General features: G+C 49.6%; 1 protein-coding gene across 4 annotated transcripts in view; it reads left to right on the top strand.

Annotated features, from left to right (window-relative positions):
- LOC133118082 (vinculin-like) overlaps positions 1–24,736 on the top strand; it is a 49,550-nt gene extending 24,814 nt beyond the window's left edge. Inside the window, exons 7-22 of one of the 4 annotated variants that reach the window (XM_061227779.1) lie at positions 5,024–5,114; positions 5,894–6,041; positions 6,404–6,557; positions 6,764–6,939; positions 8,250–8,440; positions 12,019–12,218; positions 12,833–12,961; positions 13,340–13,489; positions 14,803–14,911; positions 15,612–15,914; positions 16,239–16,363; positions 16,610–16,795; positions 19,180–19,386; positions 19,936–20,139; positions 21,921–22,025; positions 22,495–24,736. In XM_061227779.1, coding sequence (XP_061083763.1) covers positions 5,024–5,114; positions 5,894–6,041; positions 6,404–6,557; positions 6,764–6,939; positions 8,250–8,440; positions 12,019–12,218; positions 12,833–12,961; positions 13,340–13,489; positions 14,803–14,911; positions 15,612–15,914; positions 16,239–16,363; positions 16,610–16,795; positions 19,180–19,386; positions 19,936–20,139; positions 21,921–22,025; positions 22,495–22,641 — 2,625 coding nt within the window. In that variant the 3' untranslated portion in view covers positions 22,642–24,736. Of the gene's footprint in view, positions 1–5,020; positions 5,115–5,893; positions 6,042–6,403; positions 6,558–6,763; positions 6,940–8,249; positions 8,441–12,018; positions 12,219–12,832; positions 12,962–13,339; positions 13,490–14,802; positions 14,912–15,611; positions 15,915–16,238; positions 16,364–16,609; positions 16,796–19,179; positions 19,387–19,935; positions 20,140–21,920; positions 22,026–22,494 lie in introns of all 4 variants that reach the window. The other 3 variants (XM_061227778.1, XM_061227781.1, XM_061227780.1) reach the window with 3 other exon arrangements.
- Positions 24,737–24,791: the final 55 nt, after the last annotated feature.

The raw sequence follows: 24,791 nt of genomic DNA, 5'->3' as shown, positions 1-24,791 counted from the left end.
TCCCACTCCCTCCCTCTGTCTGTCTGTCCGTCTGTCTGTCTCACTCCCTCCCTCTGTCTGTCTGTCTGTCCCACTCCCTCCCTTTGTCTGTCCCACTCACTCCCTCCCTCTGTCTGTCTGTCTGTCTGCCTGTCTGTCTCACTCCCTCCCTCTGTCTGTCCCTCTCACTCCCTCCCTCTGTCTGTCTGTCTGTCCCACTCCCTCCCTCTGTCTGTCTGTCTGTCTGTTCCACTCCCTCCCTCTGTCTGTCTGTCCCACTCCCTCCCTCCGTCCCTCCCTCCCTCTGTCTGTCCCACTGCCTCTCTCCCTCCCTCCCTCTGTCTGTCCGTCCGTTTGTCCCTCTCCCTCCCTCTGTCCGTCTGTCTGTCTGTCCCACTCCCTCCCTCCCTCTGTCTGTCCGTCCGTCTGTCCCTCTCCCTCCCTCCCTCCATCTGTCTGTCCCACTCCCTCCCTCTCTCCCTCCCTCCCTCCCTCTGTCCGTCCCTTCCCTCCCTCCCTCCCTCCGTCTGTCTGTCCGTGTGTCATAACGCCTCGACCCGGTCACCGTCCAGCCAACGCAGAACGTTCTCACAACGTTGCTGGAGTGTTTTGTCAGTGTTGCCACTACATGGCAGCTACATTGTGAGAATGTTCTGTGGTTGGCTGGCTGCTGTCGTTTAGGTCTGAAGATTTGTGTCCAGGTTACAGGGTCCTTTCACACCTCACCCACAGCGTTTTGCTGCAGTACTTAAACAGCAAACTGCTATCAGCCATGTTCTCACTGGTCATTTTTAGACTGTAAAGGGACGGTTTTCTACCACAGTTAAACGGTAGTCTTATCAGAGGTGATTCTGTACTTGATATTTTTCTGTGTACTCACATTAAGCTCCTTTGCATATCTATCTGCTCTCCAATGGCTTTGCATGTTCCTTCCCGGTCACTCTGCCCATGGAGTTCCTCTAATGTAGCCTGTTCCCTTCCTTCACTTTTCCGTTTGCCCGGTTGCTATAACTGGTTTATTTTTGTTCTTCCCCCTCCTCCTCTTCCTCCTCCACCGTTCTTTTCTCCCCTGTAGAAGGTAAGCCTCCTTCCACCCCGCTCTGCGTCGCAGCATGTGTGTGTGTGTGCGCTAGCTGTGTGTGCTTCTGTGTGCCACTGCTGAGGTACAGTAGCACTCGTATGCCGTCGTTAGCTTAGCACGCAGGTCTGCGGCCTAGCCATGGTCTATCACTCAACTTGTTAGCGTAGCACTCTGTTGTTAGCTTTGCACACAGGTCAATGGCTTATCTATGGTCTGTAGTTTATGCTGTTAGCATAGCACTCTGTTAGCTTAGCACGCAGGTCTATGGCTTATTGATGGGCTATAGTTATGCTGTTAGCATAGCACTTCGCTGTTAGCTTAGCATGCAGGTCTATGGCTTATTCATGGTCTATAGTCATGCTGTTAGCATAGCACTTTGCCGTTAGCTTAGCACACAGGTCTATGACTTATTAATGGTATAGGGTTTATGCTGTTAGCGTAGCGCTCTGCTATTAGCGTAGCGCTCTGCTGTTAGCGTAGCCGTGGGAGGGGCCTTGCGTCTGGGCCCTTGTCACATACAGCACGACACCATCTTCTCTTTCATGGCGGAGCTCCATCAAAGCTGTGATATGGCTGCCCTCTGCCCATCCATCACTTACAGTCCCGCCCCGGACAGCAGCCCCTGTGTGTTGTGGTGTGGTGTGGACTATCCGATGCTCTGCTGGATGGTGTGACCTCCTCGGGTTGTGCCTCCCTCTGTTTCAGGCCTGGCCCTTGTCTGGACCCCGTATTCATACAGGGTGTTGGAGTAGGAGTGATGAGCTCGGATGAGTGTTACCCTGTCCATGTCCCAAACTTATCCATTATCCGTATCCTATCCCTAACCCGACCTTATCCATTATCAGCTGAAATCACAGCTCATCCTCGATCAGCACGAGTCTATTCTGAGGCTGATTATGAGTGCAGGGCTGGGTCTGTGTGCCTCTGCTGGCCTGCTCCCCGGTGCCTTCCAGGAAACCATCTTCCCTCTTATTTAATGTATTTTCTGATTATTGTCTGCCTGGAATACTGCGTGTGTGTGTGTGTGTGTGTGTGTGTGTGTGTGTGTGTGTGTGCTGCATTCAGAGAGCATCTGTCAGTGCCGTCTGAACAGAAGCGTCACAGACTCGTCTTATTTCAATTATTATTTAAAACCCGTCTGCGATTGTGCCCCGGCATTGATTCGAGCCTGGCTGAATGAGTCGTAAGTGTTTTTGAAAGTGAACCCCGGGGAACGGTTTTTGTTGGATCGCGTGAAGAAACGACGCTCGCTCACGGAGAGTTGTTGATTTATAAACGCCAACCAAGCCCTTTCCCTGCGTTTTATGCTCTCCTAGATCAACCCTAAGTGCCGTCTAATTGAACTCCAAACGATTGTCCCTTGGCCTCCTGCCCGCCTGTCGACAGGGAGATTCACGAGGTGGCTCGATAGAGACTCCGCCCGTAGAAAATTATCTCCGTGTGAGAGAATCCACTTACAGCCAGGAATAATGGAGGAGCGTGTGTACTGCTGCCAGCTGCGTTCTTGGAATAGCACGAAAGGCAGTGTTGTACTTCTGTATAAAACACGTAATGTAAATGGGTCTGCGTAGCGGTTGTGAAAAATGGGTGGTGGGTGCGAAGGTTGCAGACCACGAGCGCAAAGATACCTCGAGTCAGGTACCTCGAAAGCGCGTAGCTTAGCAACCACTGCCCGCATACGCCACACAGATTTGTTTGGACACACAATATAAATTGTATAGCTACACCGATCGGCCACAACATTAAAACTTCCTGCTCAAGCCAATTTTTCATGATTAAAAATGCTTTAAATCGTAAATAATTGTCAATGAACACTTAATATTTCATTATATGGTATGTGTAATTATATAAACAGATAATAAGTGAATTGCATTCAAAAGTTAATTTAATTGAATGAAAATGGAAATCTTGTATGGTGGTGGGGGTGCATTGTTTAGTTATTTTAATAATTTCTAATTGCAAATCTAAGTGGCAATAGTTTGTATATTTGTCCACAGTGTTATGATACCTAGTCTGATAGTGATAATATATATTTTACTTCAATGTGTTGATGATGCCATTACCTTTAGGGACGAGCAGTGGATGAGACTGAAACCAAACAAATCGCACGGATTTTCAGGAAGGACTTTCAGGTGCAAAAACAACAGATTCCTCCAGCGCTCCGTTTAACCTCCGTATTCTCGTCCAACGGGGAAGGAGAGTGGCATCGCAGTGCAGTTACACCGTACAGTTGCCTCCTGATAAGATGGGAGAGAATGATGCTACGCGGTTGACTCGCTTTGCGGATACGCGGCATTTCTAGGCGGCGCTCGCATTGGTGAAATAGAAGCACTGGGCACCAGTCTCCAGGTTGGCAGGCAGCGTGGGAGTGGCCATTTGCACATTAATGAGGACATTTTACCCCCGACAGGCCACAGAAGGCTGCCCACCGACTGCCTTTAGAACTAGATTTGAATAACAGTTTAAATGGGAACGTGTTACTCGCTGCACTTAGATAATACTATCATATAATTTCGCACGGCCTGAACAGTTTTTAAAAGACTTGTGTGTGCTTTTCGAAGGCATTGGACTAGGGAGTCCCTCTCGATTGTTACTGTGGCTTTAGAGGGCAGTGGATTAGCGAGTCCCTCTCCGTATTTACCGTGCTGAATGCTCCGTGCCCGGCTGTACGCTGCGGCCCGGTCCGGGTGCTCTGAACCCCGGGCTGTGGAAACGCTTCCCCCACCGCCGTCGGCGGAGGACTGGCAGTGAAAGCGAGCGCAGCGATGTGCTGGAGCTCTCAGTCACGAGCCGGCTGGCGGCTTGGCTCTGCGTGGGTGGCAGTTCCGCGCTGGCAGCAGGTTATTATCCAGCTAAAAACAGAAAGCGGTTCGCAGGGGTCGCTCTGCTCCCCCACCAGGCACGGAGCTGTGTGGAGTATACCGTGGGTGTCCTGATCTGCTCTGCTCACCTCTGATCAACACGGACTCCTGTAACGTCTCAATAATGTTCAGCTGCTGTTTGTATGCAGTAGCACGTTAATGTTCAGTTCCATTGCAGTGATTGTGGAACAAGGAAACGCAAGTCTTACTTAACCTCCACGTGAAGCTGTCGGGTCCACTTCCTGACAGATGGTCCATAGTGCAGTGAGGGAACTCGGACCTTGTAGCTCTTCCTGTGAAATCATGTGAAATTCGCCTTTACACATGTGAAAATCACAGTTCCACATGTGAATTTAACATTTTGGCATGTGAAATGAAATATTCACATGTCAAAAGAAAATGTTGTGTGAACGGGATATGTTCACCTGTGATTGGCCTTTCACATGTGGTGTTTGAACATGTGGTTTTGGAGCATGTGATTATGTTCATAAGGGCTGCTACCTGTGGGCCCGTGTGATGGGAGCTTGGCCAGGTAGGGCGTGCTCATACCCTGTCTGCCTCCTCACCTGTGTGGGTTATGTGGGCATGTCCATTAGTCTTTGATCATCAGGGTGGACAAGCCCTGCTTTTTCATGGCAATTCCACCATTTCACAGGAAGCCTGCAGGACATGCATGTCTGTCTGCTACTGTCTGATTTATGTGAACCTGTGGCATGTGTGTGTGTGTGAACAGAAACCAAACTAACAGCCACAAAAGCGGTCGTTCCCTTCCACAGAAGAGGTATTCATTGAAAACTGACAACCGTGGGAAGATACCTGTTGACGATAAGGACTGTTCTGTCTCCACCGCAGTGATTTGGCGAATGGGAGCGCGTAGCTTCTGCTTGTGAGGCTCACGTGATGCTTTGCGCTGCAGTGCTTCTTGAGACATGCTTAGAAAAGCATCTCTCGCCTCTCATTCTGCCAGCAAACGTCCGAAAGGAGTGAAGAACACCCTAACGGAGGCCTTTAATTTACAGCACCCTGAAAGCGTGTGTGTGTTTGTGGTGTGTGTGTGTTTTTCTGCATACACCACGTCATTCCGTTTTCTTCCCTCACCAAGGACATGGAGGCGATGAGGAGGGCGTTGGCGATCATCGAGTCGAAGATGAACCTGGCGAAGGGCTGGCTCAGAGACCCCCACGGCATGCCAGGTACCTTCCCCATCACAAACACAACAACCACGGCACCCCCAAATCCTTCCCCATCACAAACACAACAACCACGGCACCCCCAAATCCTTCCCCATCACAAACACAACAACCACGGCACCCCCAAATCCTTCTCCATCACAAACACAACAACCACGGCACCCCCAAATCCTTCCCCATCACAAACGGCACTGCTGATATAGACACCTTCTCCATCACAGCACAGAGCCGCATGGGAGTCTGTAGTTTTCGCTGTGACTTACTCTGCTTATAATTAAAGTACTATTATTATTATTTTCTTTTTGTTTTTTTGTTACATAAAATCCATTTAGGATATTTTTAATAATTCTCATGAAAGGGCTTTGCTCAAGTGCCTCTCCGGGTAATTGAACTCACAGCTACAAAAGCAACTGCTTAACCTTCATGACTCTGCCTGCCTCTTACTGAACATTATATTACTGGCATTTAACAGACGCTCTTATCCAGAGTGAATTACACAACCATTTATTTTATTTATTATTATTACACCATATCAATTTATTCAGCTGGATATATCCTGAAGCAATACAGGTTCATTACCTGGCTCCTGGTAGTGTTCTGTGCTGATGTTCTCTGGGCGTTGTGCTGATGTTCTCTGGGCGTTGTGCCGATGTTGTGCTGATGTTCTCTGAGTGTTGTGCTGATGTTCTCTGGGCGTTGTGCTGATGTTGTCTGGGCGTTGTGCTGATGTTGTCTGGGCGTTGTGCTGATGTTCTCTGGGCGTTGGGCGCTCTGGTTCCCAGGGGATCCCGGAGAGCAGGCTGTGCGGGTGATCCTGGACGAGGCAGGGAAGGTGGGGGAGCTGTGCGCGGGGAGGGAGCGCAGGGAGATCCTGGGAGCCGTCAAAGCCCTGGCGCTGATCTGCGACCAGGTGTGCGAGCTGCGTGCCAGGTAAATGCTAACGTGCTAACGAGCTAACGCTAGTCAGCACCTACATCTCAGGAGAAACCACACAGAAAGAGGGATTCTAACACAAACCACGAGGACCACTTTTCTGTTATATCTGTGTGGCGTGTCAGATGTCCCAAGATTAGTCCATACTTGATTGATTAATTAATTATTAGGTGTTAAAAGCAACACGTTGTGCTTTCACTGATCATTTGTCAGTCTGGATGTACATTTTTTGGGACATTGGGGCCCCTTGTGTTTTTCCTCTGGACTGTGTATCAGTATGATTATTAGTGTATGATAAAGGCTGTAGATGTTTATTGCTCTGTGATGGATAATGAGTGTTGTGTGTGCTGGGTGCCCAGGGGCCAGGGGCCCACCCCGGGGGCCATGCAGAAGGGCCAGCAGGTGGCCGGGGGCCTGGACATTCTCACGGGGAAGGTGGAGAACGCGGCTCGTAAGCTGGAGGCCATGACGAACGCCAAGCAGGCCATCGCCAAGAGAATCGACGCTGCGCAGGTGAGCTTTCAACTGCCCTCCCCTCCCTGATGCGTTTTGAACTGGGTCATGTGAGACCTGTCGCCATGGTGCTGGATGGCGGTAATGGCTGGGTCATGTGACACGAACGTCACAATTGGAATGTGTTGCTCTGGGTCATGTGATGTGTATGTCGTTGTGGGTCACGTGACGCGTAGCTCTGGGTCATGTGACTCGTGTCTCTGTAGAGCTGGCTGGCGGACCCTAACGGGGGCCCGGAGGGGGAGGAGAACATCCGCGCTCTGCTGGCAGAGGCCAAGCGCATCGCTGACCTGTGTGAGGACCCCAAAGAGCGGGACGACATCCTGCGCTGCATCGCCGACATCGCCGCGCTCACCGCCAAGCTGAGCGCGCTGCGGAGACAGTACGCCACCCCCTGACCTCTGACCCCGCTCAGGCCACGCCCCTCTCCCCGCTCAGGTCACGCCCCTCACCCCTGTGACCTCTGACCCCGTTCAGGCCACGCCCCTCACCCCGCTCAGGCCACGCCCCTCACCCCTGTGACCTCTGACCCCGCTCAGGCCACGCCCCTCACCCCGCTCAGGCCACGCCCCTCACACCCGTGACCTCTGACCCTGCTCAAGCCACGCCCCTCACACCTGTGACCCCTGACCCTGCTCAGGCCACGCCCCTCACCCCGTGACCTCTGACCCCACCCAGGCCACGCCCCTCACCCGGTGACCCCTGACCCCGCTCAGGCCACGCCCCTCACCCCTGTGACCTCTCACCCCGCTCAGACCACGCCCCTCACACCCGTGACCCCTGACCCCGCTCAGGCCACGCCCCTCACACCCGTGACCTCTGACCCTGCTCAGGCCACGCCCCTCACACCTGTGACCCCTGACCCTGCTCAGGCCACGCCCCTCACCCCGTGACCTCTGACCCCACCCAGGCCACGCCCCTCACCCGGTGACCCCTGACCCCGCTCAGGCCACGCCCCTCACCCCTGTGACCTCTCACCCCGCTCAGACCACGCCCCTCACACCCGTGACCCCTTACCCCACCCAGGCCATGCTCCTCACACCTGTGACCTATGACCTCTGACCCCGCTCAGGCCACGCCCCTCACATCTGTGACCCCTGACCCCCTGCATGGCTGCTCACTGTATTGTTGTGCCTCAGCCACAAAATTTATAAGATAATTTACCACCACATTAGTGACCCATTAGATGCTGTGCTAAATGCTGATTGTGCTCAAATGTGTGATTACGCTTCACACCACGAGTGCTTCTTCAATTAGTTCTCTGGATAAAGGGTCCAGAAACTGCCTGCTATGGAGAAGATCTCCCGTTCTACCCCAATCGCCTCTGGCTTTTCTGCTTTTTAATTCCTCCTGGAAATTACTCTACTCAACACACTTTCTTTAAATGTGCTTTGACTGATATAGCAACACAGGTCTAAATCTGGCTGCTGTGATTTTCCCCAGTCACAATGTGATTTCTCTTTGGGTAAAGGGGAACTGTGGTCCAATCTGGCACTTTTGTCATTCCTGCAGGGGTAAAGGGGAACTCCGTCATTCCCGCAGGGGTAAAGGGGAACTCTGTCATTCCCGCAGGGGTAAAGGGGAACTCTGTCATTCCCACAGGGGTAAAGGGGAACTCTGTAATTCCCGCAGGGGTAAAGGGGAACTCTGTGATTCCCACAGGGGTAAAGGAAAACTCTGATATTCCCACAGGGGTAAAGGGGACACTCCGGAGGCCCGGGCCTTGGCGAAGCACATCGGGGCGGCGCTGCAGAACCTGCAGTCCAAGGTGAACCGCGCGGTGGCCAACAGCAGACCCGCCAAGGCCGCCATCAACCTGGAGGGCAAGATGGAGCAGGCCCTGCGCTGGATCGAGAACCCCAGCGTGGACGACCGCGGCGTGGGTCAGTCCCCCACCTCCCCCTCCATATTTATGTTATCTGTGACGCTATGTTATTTATGTTATCTGTGATGTGATGTTATTTATGTTATCTGTGATGTTGTTTTATGTTATCTGTGATGTGATGTTTTATGTTATCTGTGATGTGCTATGTTATCTGTGGTGTGATATGTTATCTCTGATGTGATGTTGGTTTATGTTATCTGCGAGGTGATGTTGTTTTATGTTACCTGTGATGTGGTGTTATTGTATGTTATCTATGATGTGTTGTTGTTTTATGTTATCTGTGAGGTGATATTGTTTCATGTTATCTGTGATGTGATGTTATTGTATGTTATCTGTGACGTGTTGTTTTATGTTATCTGTGATGTGATATGTTATGTTATCTCTGATGTCATGTTTTATGTTATCTGTGATGTGATGTTATTGTATGTTATCTGTGATGTGTTGTTGTTTCATGTTATCTGTGATGTGATGTTATTGTATGTTATCTGTGACGTGTTGTTGTTTTATGTTATCTGTGAATGCTGAAAAGGGATTTTTAGTTTGGCGTCTGCTCCAACAGATGGAGACTCAGCAGGAAGTGAGATTGCGGGCTGTTAGTAACGCTCTCCGCTCTGTTTGTGTTTGCTCAAGGTTTTCTTTTCTTTTTTCTAAGGATTCCTGTGAATATATACGACTAAAATAGCTGATTTTATTCAGGAGGATTGCTTGCTCGATTATGTGCGATTGGCTTTTATTTAGGATGCGGAGGGGAGGTGTCGTTTCTCCCGCTGAGATAAGTGAAAGAGTGATAAGACATTACTGAAGACTGACTGAGGGATCATTTTAAACGGGGGAAAGAGCATGCACATTAATATTTCATGTTCAGGGAGGCAGTATAATGAGGAATGTCTTTCAGGAAGAAATGTATGCCACCCGCTGAGGTCCTGTACGCATTACGGATGGTTGGAGTGGGCACATGATTGGCTGTAGAGGGCATATATGATTGGCTGTAGAGGGCATATGATTGGCTGTAGAGGGCACATGATTGGCTGTAGAGGGCACATGATTGGCTGTAGACGGCATATGATTGGCTGTAGAGGGCACATCAAATCTGTCCCTCAAATCCATATCTAGCCCTACTTTTCTTTCCTCCTGGGTCATTAGTGCTACTGATTGGCCAGATTGGCTTCACACCTGATTCCCAGGTAAAGGGAGGGTAAAACACCAGCAGTTCTCAGCCCTTGAGGAGTTGCTAATCCCTGCTCTATTGGGTGGTGATTCAGATGGTGGATTCTGTGTCCCCCTGCACAAGCTAGTCCTCCTGTGACTCAAGTCTATCACAGTAAGATCAGTGCAGCTGTTGGGCCCTTAACCCCACATTTCTCCGGGGGGGAAGATGATTGTCCCCTGCTTAGTCTTATCAACTGTAAGTCGCTTTGGATAAAAGTGTCAGCTAAAATAAGAAATGATAAATGTATATTATAAGAGTAGAAGGAATGAGTGTGTGTCCTGCGTTGGCTTGTTTATTGAAGCTCATTCATGGCGGTAGCTCCATCCGTGTTTGTAACAGAATTAAGTGGACATCATGTCCCTGCGTCTCAACCTATAAATTGACGGGAAAGACAGAATTATTTATGCCTATTGATCGATCTGCTCTTGTTTACAGCTCGATCAGACGCCTGAAAGCCATGTTCAGGGTGGGGCTTAGTGCTGCGGATTCTTCAGTAGTGACAGAGCGGGGTAATTTGGGGCTATTAATATCCCCGGACGACACGGAGAGGGATTGGATGACGGACTCGTCCGTTTTGCGAGCCAGCTCCTCCTGACGCCCGTTGAAAACACACGAATGGAGACGCAGAGTGCACAGTGCTCGAGCCATCGACCTGGAGAAGAACACGGACCGAGCGCCTGTTACTCCACGGGCTCGTGGAAAGGGTTTTGAAGCCACAGCACTCATGTTTACCGGCGCTGCCATATTGCACATTCGGGGCCCGAGTCTGTGTTTATTTATTGATTTATTGACATATTTTAAGTGATATGTCATCATTATAAATGCTGCTTGTGGTCTATTGTATACTGCTCTAGTACAGCATGGATTTCTTTCTAATTTATGTATTTATTCATCATTTGTTTATACGTCATTAAGTGATGCATCATTGCTTGTGGCCATGTGGCACAGCAGTGCATTGTGGGTAAGCCACAGCTGGCTCTGACACAGCGGATAGATTAAAGGGCAGCGCACGCACAGCCGGCTGTGGTGGGGGGTGGGGGGGGGGTGATGCAGGTATCTGCAGGGATCTGCTCCGTGCCCCCCCACCCCCCCCCCCCCCTCCGTGAGGCAGATGTACGGGGCTGGGGGCCTGGGGGGGCACAGCAGCCAGATGAATCGCTGCCCACTGCTGCTGAAATGCCACCAGTCTGTGTGAAAGAGAAGGAGAGGATCAAAGGGCTTATTTGTAAGGCAGTATCTCATATTTATTACTTTGGCTCTTGTCCAGGATATATGTTTATAACACACACACACACATACACACACTTGTGCACACACACACACACACACACACACACACACACACAATTTCCTGGGAATTAACAGTGCATCCACAAAACATATATTACATATGACATTTATTACGCTATATTACGCAGCTGGGGCAATCACAGCAGATCTGCACATTTTCCCTGTTAGTCCACATCAGCACTGATTATCAATAACCCTTTAATGTGTACCATCTAACGTACATGCGATCCGAATGTTCTCAGCGGAACATTCCTATGCTGATGTCACTCCCGGTGACTGAAAGCGGTGGAGTTCTAGAACACTGACTTTTGTGGGGGTAAAAAAAAAAAACAACAACATTGTAAAATGAAAGCTGCTCTTCAGAGGGTCAAGTGGCTTTATCGCACGGTTAACTCGGACGACCCGGCCCCTCCGGTCTAAATCGGTTGTGGGTTTTTATGGTGGAAGCGGTAACCAGCGGAGCTCGTGGCTCTGAATATCCCGGCCCGGCCGTTACATAACATGCGCTGCACGCATTCCGCGTGTGTGTATATATATATATCGCGTGTTTCACGGACTGTCCGTGTCAGTAGCAGGGTTTGTTGAGGTTACCCGGGTGTGTTGCACTGATGAAGAGTAAAAAAAAAAAAGACTGACTCTTTAGAAAAACTGACAGCTGTGTGATCAGAAGTCCTTCTGATGTGGTCTGTAGTCCAGTTGTAATGTATAATTTCACGTTACGTTAAGTTAATTTTTCTTACCCCATTGGCAGACATCAGATATCTAAGCAAAAAAGTCATAGTAATTCTTTGCTTTTTGCCGTGTGTGTCAGGCATGAATTGACTTTCACAGTGTAGTTATGACATGGTCAGCAGTCCCATGATGAAGCAGTCTGTTATTGTCTGTTATTGTCTGTTATTGTCTGTTATTGTCTGTTATTGTCCTTATTGTCTGTTGTTGTCTGTTGTTGTCGGTTATTGTCGGTTATTGTCAGCTATTGTCGGTTATTGTCAGATATTGTTGATTATTGTCGGTTAATGTCAGTTGTCGTCGGTTATTGTCGGTTATGGTTGGTAACCCCGCCCCCTCTCCCCCAGGCCAGGCTGCGATTCGCGGGCTGGTGGCGGAGGGCCGGCGGCTGGCCAATGGGCTGCTGGGGCCGTACCGGCAGGAGCTGCTGGGCCGCTGCGACCGCGTGGAGCAGCTCATGCTGCAGCTGGCAGACCTGGCAGCCCGCGGGGAGGGGGAGTCCCCCCAGGCCCAGGCCGTGGCCCACCACCTGAAGGAAGCGCTGAAGGTACGCTGCGGCCTACGGCTCCCTCTGCTGGTCTTCTTTACAGTGTGAAACATTCTGGCTAAAAGCAAGGCAGGTTGATTAGTGTTGTTCAGGCACCGGCTTTATACCCCTTTCCCAGAGCAACATGCGGTGAGGTGGCAGGTAACCAAAGGCCAACTATCAGTCAACATCGGGCCGATTAGCCAACATCCCTCGTAGTTATTAGAGTACTTTATCTTGGTTATGTTACACTGTGGGCTCCAGACCTCCTGGTTGTCTTGGGTTGTAGCAGGGTGTGAGATGTATTTGGGGGTGGGGGAAACCTGCTCTATTACACACTTTAACTAAATATCCACATTTTGCTTTGCGAATGTTTTGAAACAAAAAATCATTTTGAGCAGGAATCCAAATCCGGCCCTGGTTTTCTTTTCTCCCGGGTAATTAACTGAACAATTAGTGCTACTGATTGGCCGGACTGTGTACATGCCTGACTCCCAGGTAAAGGGTGGGTGGAAGACCAGCAGTTCTCAGCCCGTGATTTGATGATTCCTGATTTGGAGTAAAGGTGTTCTTGTTTTTGCCAGAGCTACTGTAGGCCTTTACTTTAATGAGTTTTATAACCACTTGCTCTCCAGGACTTGAAGGCTAAGATGCAGGAGGCGATGACTCAGGAGGTGTCGGACGTCTTCAGCGACACCACCACCCCCATCAAGCTGCTGGCTGTGGCAGCCACTGCGCCCCCCGAAGCCCCCAACAGATCAGAGGTCAGGCCTGGCGCTCGCGCTGTGCTAATGCTACTGCTAATCCCAATACAGTATATGGCTACATGCTAATGCTACCGCTAATCCCAATACAATATATGGCTACATGCTAATGCTACTGCTAATCCCAATACAGTATATGGCTACATGCTAATGCTACTGCTAATCCCAATACAGTATATGGCTACATGCTAATGCTACCGCTAATCCCAATACAGTATATGGCTACATCATAACTGCATAACTCCAAAATATTGCATAATACTGCAGTAATACCACAATAATTACAATCATAACTGCAGTTATGTTTTGTAAGGGAGATGCCCACGGCACAGTTTCTCCTCTGGTGTGGTTTATAGTCCCATCTTTCTCCTGCCCCAGGTGTTCGATGAACGAGCCGCTAACTTTGAGGGCCACGCGGGCAGACTGGGAGCCACGGCGGAGAAGGCCGCGGCGGTGGGCACCGCCAACAAGAGCACAGTGGAGGGCATCCAGGCGGCGGTGAAGAGCTCCAGAGAGCTGACCCCACAGGTGTGTGTGTGTGTGTGTGTGTGTGTGTGTGTGTGTCTATGTGTCTGTGTGTCTGTGTGTGTCTGTGTGTGTCTGTGTGTGTCTGTGTGTGTCTGTGTGTCTGTGTGTCTATGTGTCTGTGTGTGTGTGTGTGTGTCTGTGTCTGTGTGTGTGTGTGTGTGTGTGTGTGTGTGTGTGTGTGTGTGTCTGTGTGTGTGTGTGTGTGAGTGAGTGTGTGTCTGTGTGTGTGTGTCTGTGTGTGTCTGTGTGTGTGTGTCTGTGTGTGTCTGTGTGTGTCTGTGTGTGTCTGTGTGTGTGTGTCTGTGTCTGTGTGTCTGTGTGTCTGTGTGTGTGTGAGTGAGTGTGTGTCTGTGTGTGTCTGTGTGTGTGTGTCTGTGTGTGTCTGTGTGTGTCTGTGTGTCTGTGCTCCAGAGAGCTGACCCCACAGGTGTGTCTGTGTGTGTGTGTGTGTGTGTGTGTGTGTGTGTGTGTGTGTGTGTGTGTGTGTGTGTGTGTGCTCCAGAGAACTGACCCCACAGGTGGGACTGTCCTCGCTGCTGCTGTCTGTGTGTGTGTGTGTGTGTGTGTGTGTGTGTGTGTGTGTGTGTGTGTGTGTGCGCATTTGTGTCGGTACAGTGTGGTGTGTGATGTGGGGGGGGGTGTGTTGTGTGTGTGTGTGTGTGTGTGTGTGTGTGTGGTGTGCGGGTGGTGGTGTATGTGTGTGTGTGTGTGTGTGTGTGTGTGTGGTGTGGGGGTGGTGTTTTTGTGGAGGTGTATATTGTGTGTGTGTGTGTGTGTGTACGTGTGTGTGTGTGTGCGTTTATAGTGTGTGTGTGCGCAGTGTCGGGGTGGTGGTGTGTATGGTGTGTGTGTGCTTGTATTGCATAGTGAATGGAATATGAATGTTGTATTTGTACTTTGTTCTCTGCAGCACTGAGACTCTCTCCACACTCACGTTATCAGTGATAATGGCTCTGGTGTAAACAGCTGAAACATCTGTTCTCCCTGTTCTTGTTCCCAGAGTGAGACCTAGCCTGAGGGTTATGTTCAATATTTACCGCTAACATCTGTGTATTCCGCCTTTTTGTTTCACATGTAGAAAAAAACAAAAATCTTCAGAACAGCAGTGTAATTAGGCACATCTGAAGATGTCAATTAAAATTGTTTTGTAATTATGAAGGGAATGTCCAAAAGGACAGGGAGAGTTTTAGGTCGAGAGATGAAGTGTGGTGACCACAGGAGTGCCATCGTTCTCTGGGCACGATTAAGTGCAGATGAAAACGGCGTCGTTGTGCGAGGGTTGCGGTGGATCACGGGTGACGTTTGTGTTGAAGGTGGTTTCTGCCGCCGCGATTCTGCTGAAGAATCCGGGGAACCAAGCGGCCTACGAGCACTTTGAGACCATGAAGAACCAGTGGATCGACAACGTGGAAAAAATGACGGGTAAACCAAACGGATCCCTGTTCCCGCAGCACTTAATGGAGAGAATGACTGGGCTGCTCTTAAGCTTATCTCTTACGATCATGAGCCAACACTGACTGAACTGGCAGTGTGAATTTACAGCACCGGGGCGACCACAATGCGCTTCACACCAGGACAATACAGATAAGGAGATGAAACACAGTGAACACAGTCAATACTGTAAAAAAAAAAAACTAACAAAAGCGATATGGGGAAATGGTTCAGAAAGAGCTAATAAAAGATATTGTGAGATAAAGGGCTCTTATAAAACATGGAAGATCATTCCATAAAATTGCAGCCTGAGCAATAAATGGTCTTGTTTACAGACACAGGACAGGGAGCTGAGGGCTCATCACTGAAATTATCTTTCTCTTTCTCTCTCTCTCTCTCTCTCTCTCTAACCTATCAGTACGCCAGTAAAAGCTTATATAAACAGATCTTTTAGCATTTTTTTCTCATCCAGTTGTGTTCTGTAAATACGGCTGAACCGTGCTCAAGGGGCCGACAGCTGTGTGTATGTTACCGTGGATACACCGGGGCTTGCACCACCAACACCCCAGGTCCCCGTCACGTACACAGCTGTACAGCTACACGCTGCCCCGTAGGCACCTGCAGCAGAGGGGGCCGTGTCGAGCGCAGAGAGATCGCTCCGTCACAGCACAGCTCTGCGCTCCACTCTCAGGTCTGGTGGACATGGCGATCGACACCAAGTCCCTGCTGGACGCGTCGGAGGAGGCCATCAAGAAGGACATCGACAAGTGCCGCGTCGCCATGGCGAACGTGCAGCCCCAGCTGCTGGTCGCCGGGGCGACCAGCATCGCCCGCCGGGCCAATCGCGTGCTGCTGGTGGCGAAGAGGGAGGTGGAGAACTCGGAGGACCCCAAGTTCCGCGAGGCGGTGAAGGCGGCGTCGGATGAGCTCAGCAAGACCATCGCCCCCATGGTGATCGATGCCAAGGGCGTGGCCGGACACATCCAGGACCCGGGTACCCCCGCGCCCTAACCCCCCCTAGCCCCCTAAACCCCTAACCCCCAGGCCTTAACCCCCCCTAACCCTAACCCTCGAACTCCCCTTCCCCCTAACCCTAACCCCCTAAACCCCTAACCTCTACCCCCCTAACCCCCTCACCCTCTAACCCTCTAAACCCCTAACCTCTACCCCCTAACCCCCCTAAACCCCTAAATCTAACCCCCTAAACCCTTAACCTCTACCCCCTAACCCTAACCCCACTCCAGGTACCACACGTGTGCTTATGTGCATGTAGGTGTGGTAATTTCTGTACCTCAGTACCGTTTCCTGTGCTGCTCAGGGCTGCAGAAGAGCTTCCTGGACTCGGCCTACAGGATTCTGGGAGCTGTAGGCAAAGTGAGAGAGGCCTTCCAGCCTCAGGAGCTGGACTTCCCCCCTCCCCCTCCTGACCTGGATCAGCTGCATGTAAGCCCGGGCCCCGCCCACAGCACACACGCCAGCCAATCACTGGCCACTGTCCCCGCCCACAGCATACACATCAGCCAATCACTAGCCACTGTCCTCACCCACACCACACATACCAGCCAATCATTGGTCCCGCTGGTGTTTTTCTTGTGACCACTTTTCTGTAAAAAGTGCAGCATTAACTTGACTTGTGTTAGTGCCATAGAGAGCGTTTTTTTTCTGAACCTGTCCTTTCCATCCTCGCAGGTGAACGATGAGCCGGCCCCGCCCAAACCGCCTCTCCCTGAGGGCGAGGTCCCGCCCCCCCGGCCCCCTCCCCCGGAGGAGAAGGACGAGGAGTTCCCCGAGCAGAAGGCCGGGGAGATGGTGAGCGAGCCCATGATGGTCGCCGCCCGGCAGCTCCACGACGAGGCTCGCAAGTGGTCCAGCAAGGTCAGTACCCAGGAGCGCCACCAGGGGGCGGTGTGGTGTCCCTCTCATTCCTGCACCAGGGGGCCCTCTCATTCCTCCGCCAGGGGGCCCTCTCATTCCTCCGCCAGGGGGCCCTCTCATTCCTCCGCCAGGGGGCCCTCTCATTCCTCCACCAGGGGGCCCCTCTCATTCCTCCACCAGGGGGCAGTGTGAAGTCTCTCTCATTCCTCTGCAGACCTGCTCTTGTGCCACCCTCGATGACATCACAAGCAAATACGTGGCCTTTCGCCCTGTGATTAGTACTGTGTGTCTTCAATTGAAAATCTTTTTTTTTTTTTTTTCTTCTGTGGCAGACAGTGCTGCTTTTCTGTAGACAGTAAAAGTTCTGTTTCTGTCAGCTACACGTAGCAGCTGGGTTTTTAAGCGTTTTTGCCACTCAAAATGGCGCAGGTTTTTTTGTCACTCAAAATGGCGCTTGACTATAGACCTGTGGGCACACAAAAAAGCTGAAATGTGGAAATCCGGAGCTGATTTCAATTTCAGCCAAAGGACAAATGGAAACTGTCATCTACAGAAAGTGCCTGCATGCCGGGACCCTAACAGATTAACTGATCCTAACCGATCCTCTGACCTCTGACCTTTGACCCTTCTGACCCTACTCTGCGGATACTTTCCCAGTTACTGAACACTTCAGTTTCTTTTTCAGAATTATTATTTTTACTTCCTGTCTTGCTGCTCTCATACTGTTTCAGAATAGATCTTGGCTGGTCATTAAGGTCATTTTCATTTTTTCATAAGGCCATTTCATTTTGCTCCCTTTTCACCCAGAGGCATCTATGGTCAGAAATGAAAACCTTGGGAAGGCATCTGTGTGGAAACGCCACATAAATAAACATTTAATACAGTAAATCCAGCTCGGAAAGGCTTGGCCCCTTCGAGAAAGTTTATCCTTCATATAAGTGTTCTTCATTTATGAAGTAATCAAAGGCAAAAATCACAAAAAGAACATTATTGTGGACTACAAAAATATCTGAGAACAATGAAGTGCCCTTCAGTATTTTAAGTGATTCTAACGATTAAATTCCCAAGACAACCCTGGAGGACCTTTCATCCTTCATGTTGCATTTCATTTTGTTTATTGCGCCTGCTGCAAAGAGAAGGAAGAAAAGGGGGAACCTGAAGGCTGGAGTTGGGTTTGTGCTGGGAGGACCCGCCCTGTCCAGCATGCTGTGGGTGAAGCGGCCCCCGGGCGGGGTCGTCTGAAGGCCGAGTCACCGGAGAGGGAACCGGAGCGCTCGGCGTAACCCTCCACCACCCAGAGAACGCCTCTGACCGGAATAAAGTGTCAAAACTCTCACGGCACCTGCCAGCATGCCGTTCCGCCTCCCCGCGACCTCTCCCGCCGAACAGGTGCGGGAACCGGGAGGAATCCGCCTCCGGGAACACGGAACTCCGGGGCTGGCATGACTGTCCCCGGCTGCCCTTTCCACCTCCTGACGAAACTCCAGGGTCTGTGCGTGGGGGGGGGGGGGGGGGGGGGGCGTGGTTTATCTGACAGCTGCTTCGGTGCTCAAAAGTTTATGTCAGTGGCCGTTGTGCTGAGATGCCTTGTTTCACAAAGGACACATTCTAGCTGAAGTCTGGAGTCTGTAGTGTCTGGCCTCCTCAGCTCCTCTTTAGCTCTTGCTCTTCCCCCCCACCCCCCCACCCACTGCATGTACCCCCTCCCTTCCTCTCTTCCTCCTGTTTATTTCTGTGCCACTTTTTTCCAGCAAATTACATAGGATAGTGGGATAGGATATTAATTGTTCTGGAGTCTGGACATTTCTGGCTTCAGGCCCTGTTCCCAAATCAGTGCACTACACTTCTGAACAGATTCCATCCCTTCTACCCCTTTCACATTCCCTACCACCTTCTTCCCCTTTTGCGTCCCCCGTCCGCTCCCCCATTCCCAGTCTCTCCCCCATTCTTTACCGTCTTCTTCCCCTTCTCAATTCCCAATTCTATTTCACATTCCCAATCTCTTCCCAATTCCCTATCATCTTCCCTATTCCCAGTCCTTTCCCCTATGCCCTGTCTTTTCTCCATTCACAATAACCCCTCCCTGTTGCCTACTTCCATTCCCTGCACTGACCTTTCCCTTTTCTCCCCACTACTTCTCCACACGTATCCGGTTCTGTATTCCCACATCTTAAACATCTAATTCCCAGTGTCCAGTTCTTTCTTCCCAAATTCCCAAAGTTCCCCTTGCCCCCCCCTGCAGGCCTCCTCTCCTGATTTTTCCATCCCGTGTCTCTCTCACTAACTGGTCTCCTTGTTTCTCCACGTTGCCTCCCGCCTCCTCCCACCTCCTCCCTCCTGCTGCTCCTCCCACCTCCTCCCTCCTGATGCTCCTGCTCCTCCAGCCCGAGGTGGTGGAGGAGGCGTTTGAGCCCGCCGAGGCGGAGGTAGATATTGATGATGAGGATGAGGCGGAGGACGTCGAGTTCACAGACAATGAGGACGATTTCGAGCCTGAGCTGCTCCTAATGCCGTCCAATCAGCCGGTAAACCAGCCCATCCTGGCAGCCGCTCAGGCCCTGCACCAGGAGGCCCGCAAGTGGTCCAGTAAGGTACTCCTCCACCCCTACCCTGCCCCACCATGCCCAGGGGCCAGCCTCAACCTGCATCCGCTCACTGGGAACGTTGCCTCCTCTGGTTTTGCATCGTATGTTGATACATATTTGCGGGATGCCCTTGACTACTGTGGAATGACTATTTTGGGGACTTTTTTGCACTTTCTTGGACAAACTGATACTGGCTTCAGGCTTCACAAGTGCCTCTGTGCTGCTCCCTGTTTTTCCAGCATAGCCTCAGTTCAGAGAGGGGAGATATCACTCACGCTATTTGCCTTGGCCTGTGAAAACCGCGCTGTACCCCCCTGTGAAGCCTACGATGACAGTTTCCCAGTGCCTTTGGCGTTCAATCGCGTGAAGCCACGCTGCCTGTCTGTGTGTGTGCTTTAACTTCGTTTTGGTCCGTTTTACTTCCTAATACGTTCACGCGGTTTTACTAAAAGAAAACGTAACCGCACCGAAAATGCATACCTAACCGCACGGACACTAACGCACAATCAAACGACTGTGCCAACCGTGACGTTCGTTTGTGTTGGCCCCCCCCAGGGAAATGACATCATCGCGGCGGCGAAGAGGATGGCGCTGCTGATGGCGGAGATGTCGCGCCTGGTGCGCGGCGGCAGCGGGAACAAGCGCGCCCTCATCCAGTGCGCCAAGGACATCGCCAAGGCCTCCGACGAGGTCACGCGGCTGGCCAAGGAGGTGGCCAAGCAGTGCACCGACAAGCGCATCCGCACCAACCTGCTCCAGGTAGCCTCCTCCTGCCTCCTCATGCCTCCTCATGCCTCCTACGGTAGCGAGTTAGAGGTCGTCCAGGTACTCCTGCCTACTACAGTAGCAAGTTACAGGTTGTCCAGGTAGGCCAGTCTGCTACTGTAACAAGTTAGATCTCAGAGGTTGTCCAGGTACTCCTGCCTGCTACTGTAATGAGGTCTAAGGTCGTCCAGGTTACTCCTGCCTGCTACAGTAGCAAGTTACAGGTTGTCCAGGTAGGCCAGTCTGCTACTGTAACAAGTTAGATCTCAGAGGTTGTCCAGGTACACCAGGCTGCTACTGTAACAAGTTAGATCTCAGAGGTTGTCCAGGTACACCAGGCTGCTACTGTAACAAGTTAGATCTCAGAGGTTGTCCAGGTACTTCAGGCTGCTACTGTAAGGATTTAGAGGTCAGAGGTCATCCAGGTAGACCAGCTTGCTACTGTCATGAGTTCAGGTCAGTTTATAGTCCAGTGACAGAGAGTGTGTTTATACTTAATTGCGAAGGACTATGACCACTGTCGACCTTGGGCGACAATAGAACGCTCATGTTTTGTCATGTTATTGACATTGAGAAAACATTTCTGTAACATGGTGAGAGTGTTTTGTGTTAGCTGGGAACATTTTGGGAGTGTTTTGTGTTAGCTGGGAGCATTTTGGGAGTGTTTTGTGTTCGCTGGGAACATTTTGGGAGTGTTTTGTGTTAGCTGGGAACATTTTGGGAGTGTTTCGTGTTAGCTGGGAGCATTTTGGGAGTGTTTTGTGTTAGCTGGGAGCATTTTGGGAGTGTTTTGTGTTAGCTGGGAGCATTTTGGGAGTGTTTTGTGTTAGCTGGGAGCATTTTGGGAGTGTTTTGTGTTCGCTGGGAGCATTTTGGGAGTGTTTTGTGTTAGTTGGGAGCATTTTGGGAGTGTTTTGTGTTAGTTGGGAGCATTTTGGGAGTGTTTTGTGTTAGCTGGGAACATTTTGGGAGTGTTTTGTGTTCGCTGGGAGCATTTTGGGAGTGTTTTGTGTTAGCTGGGAACATTTTGGGAGTGTTTTGTGTTAGCTGGGAGCATTTTGGGAGTGTTTTGTGTTAGCTGGGAACATTTTGGGAGGGTTTTGTGTTAGCTGGGAGCATTTTGGGAGGGTTTCGTGTTAGCTGGGAGCATTTTGGGAGTGTTTTGTGTTAGCTGGGAGCATTTTGGGAGTGTTTTGTGTTAGCTGGGAGCATTTTGGGAGTGTTTTGTGTTAGCTGGGAGCATTTTGGGAGTTTTTTGTGTTAGCTGGGAGCATTTTGGGAGTGTTTTATGTTAGCTGGGAGCATTTTGGGAGTGTTTTGTGTTAGCTGGGAGCATTTTGGGAGTGTTTTGTGTTAGCTGGGAGCATTTTGGGAGTGTTTTGTGTTAGCTGGGAGCATTTTGGGAGTGTTTTGTGTTCGCTGGGAGCATTTTGGGAGCGTTTTGTGTTCGCTGGGAGCATTTTGGGAGCGTTTTGTGTTCGCTGGGAGCATTTTGGGAGCGTTTTGTGTTAGCTGGGAGCATTTTGGGAGGGTTTTGTGTTAGCTGGGAGCATTTTGGGAGGGTTTTGTGTTAGCTGGGAGCATTTTGGGAGTGTTTTGTGTTAGCTGGGAGCATTTTGGGAGCGTTTTGTGTTAGCTGGGAGCATTTTGGGAGGGTTTTGTGTTAGCTGGGAGCATTTTGGGAGTGTTTTGTGTTAGCTGGGAACATTTTGGGAGCGTTTTGTGTTAGCTGGCAGCGCATCTCATTGGCGATTCTCCTCCCGCTCTTTCTCCAGGTGTGTGAGCGCATCCCCACCATCAGCACCCAGCTGAAGATCCTCTCCACCGTGAAGGCCACCATGCTGGGCCGCACCAACATCAGCGAGGAGGAGTCGGAGCAGGTAATCGGCCCCGTCTTCAGCCAGGGCTGGTAGTCTGTGTTAGAGTCCACTAAGCCATCATTCATTTACAAACAGTGTGGACATCAAACTCGTCCTTCAGCCTCTTTGAGCTCTTCATGAGAAATAATGTATGTAGGGCAGGGATCATCATCATGGTCCTCAAGGTTTTTCGCCTGTCTCTATCTTTAGCCCCTTGTCGTATTTTGTACTTTAATCTAGTACTTGTGAATTTGTCTGAGTACTGTAGTTCCATGACTTACAGACATGGCCTCTTACCATGTGTACTAGATTTATGTTCATGGCTTTATAACCGATCCTATGTGAATTACACCTCATCCGACCTGTTCTGTTGCATGTTCTATGACCTTGATACGCACTCTTTGTACGTCGCTTTGGATAAAAGCGTCTGCTAAATAAAATGTAACGTAATGTAATGGTTAATCTCTGGTTTCTCTCCATCCCTCCTAAGGCCACCGACATGCTAGTCCACAACGCCCAGAACCTGATGCAGTCCGTGAAGGAGACGGTGCGGGAGGCTGAGGCGGCTTCCATCAAGATCCGGACGGACGCCGGCTTCACTCTGCGGTGGGTCAGGAAGACCCCCTGGTACCAGTAAAACGGTCTTTCTCTGCTCCGCCTCAACCGTGCAGTCCCGCAAACCCACCACCAGGGGGCAGAGGAGCGGCCCACCGAACGACCGGACAGGTCCCGGCCGTCTCGTTTACAGAAAACAAACCTCTCGCCCGGAGAAATCAGTTTCAGTTGCTTCCTTTTGGAATTTATGTTCTTAAAGAAGGTCTGCGGTAAGCTTACCATCAGCTTCAGTCATGGTAGAATGTAGTCAAACTGAAAACTGTTTTTTTAAGATTTATTATTATAATTTTTTTTTAGCATTTTTGGTTTTCAAGCAGCCCCCCCCCGCCCCACCCCATCCCATATATCAAATATATATAGGTATTTATATTTTTTGCATGGACAGTCTTTTGAAATGAAGGACAGGAATAAGCTTTACCTTTTAAATGGTACTTTAACTTATTTTCTAATTTAAGAGTTCTGTGAAGCATACCATTTAATTCTATTTCAACACTGGGAATTTTTTCGCGTGTGTACATTTTAATTGCTTAATTTATTTTTATTTTTATGTTTCTGTATTCAGAAACTCAATCTCTAAATCACGCAGGAAAACCCTTTTACAGCTGTGCGTAAAATTATGTCAGCTGAACTCCTGCATTTTAATTATTACAATCAAGTGTTCTTAATGTGATATTTACGCCTTTGAATTGTTTACACCAGTTGGTGCTTGGTGAGCGTTCATGTATCATAATGTATTTAACATTTCATAAATGGCGCCAAAGATTTTATTTAGCCATGTACGGTTTCAAACTCATTATTTATGTTTGCGTTTTTTTTTTTTTTTTTGCAATATATAAAAAAAGATTGAAAGGATTTTTTTCTAAGCAGTCTGCAAGTCTAATTCAAAACGTAGACGGGAGCGTGAAAGCAAAATTAACCCGATATTTAGGGTCAAACTCAATCAAACCGTTATTGCGCTTTGTTCTTACTTTTGAGTGATAAACTCTATTGTAATAAGAAATAACAAGGTTGTATTTATTCTCTATTTATTCTCGCTTAAATGAATGTCTTAATGTTAAAAGACAAAGCACATAAGCATTTGACAGTTTCATTTTACTCTTAGTAGTAAAAATGTTTCAAAAGTAAAACATTTAATTTTTGTATGGTTTTAATTTATAATTGTATGAATGATTTGCGTGTGTTGTGCTGCTGTGAGAAATTAGTCCAGACTAGTACCAGATAAAAAAATAATAGTACACCCATCCTTGGTGTTGTATTATGTCCCGTGGTACTTTCCAGTGAAACAAAATCACTGATCTTAATGAATTACTTGAAGTAATCAGCGTTAAGAAGTCGTATTCTGTTGCTTAAATGAGCACGGTATTTATTTAAATAATGGTACGAGAAGCGGTTGTGAAATTTCGAAACGTACAGGTCCTGGTGCGAGTTGTATTCCCGCGGGAACTGCGTGCTTAAAACCCTGCACGGTCTACAGTAAAGACCGACTGCCGTCGCAGAGCGAGCATACGGCACTAATGTGAACCGGAGTGTTATTGTGTGACTCGGCCTGGCCTTGGTATCTACCCACCGACAGACACTTTGCATTAATGTAATGCAGACCCGCGTGAAATGTGATTGAATACTTTTCGACACGTTAGAACTTTTAGTCCTCTTGCTTGGCTCAATTACACCAGGCAAGATTAGTCGAGCTCAGAAAAGTATTTGAATCCAAAACAATTACGTGTTTGACCCAGGTCTGATCGATGCGTTTCATGCCAAGTCTCAAGAGAGTTGCTTTTTTTTTTTTTTTTCTTCCAACAAGCATGTGAGGCTTTTGAGAACCTGTGGTAAACTGCTGTTTGAATGTGAATGTACTACTGAAGCCATGCGATCCCTGTGCCTTGGAATAAAAGGGTTTGTAGTCTCTATTTCTGTTTCACTAGAACTCTGTAAAGGTAAAGCTAGCCCGTTGGCTCACTGAAGGCACGTGGAGGCCAGAGCGAGCATCCAGGTGGCTAGTTATATCAAAGTACAATTGTAATCGCTCTGATGCTCTGGGTTGGTCATCATGCCTAACTCTTGGAGGTTTACATTGTCAAAATCTGACAGGCTTTTAATAAAGTATTTTGTAACCTTTTTGTTTGCGTTTGCAATTTATGTTAGCATAAATTAGACACAAGTTACTGCAGAAAT

Source organism: Conger conger, chromosome 18, assembly GCF_963514075.1.
Source record: "Conger conger chromosome 18, fConCon1.1, whole genome shotgun sequence".
Taxonomy (NCBI): domain Eukaryota; kingdom Metazoa; phylum Chordata; class Actinopteri; order Anguilliformes; family Congridae; genus Conger; species Conger conger.
The sequence above is the reverse complement of the archived record's forward strand: the minus strand, read 5'-3'. Positions and strand labels throughout refer to the sequence as shown.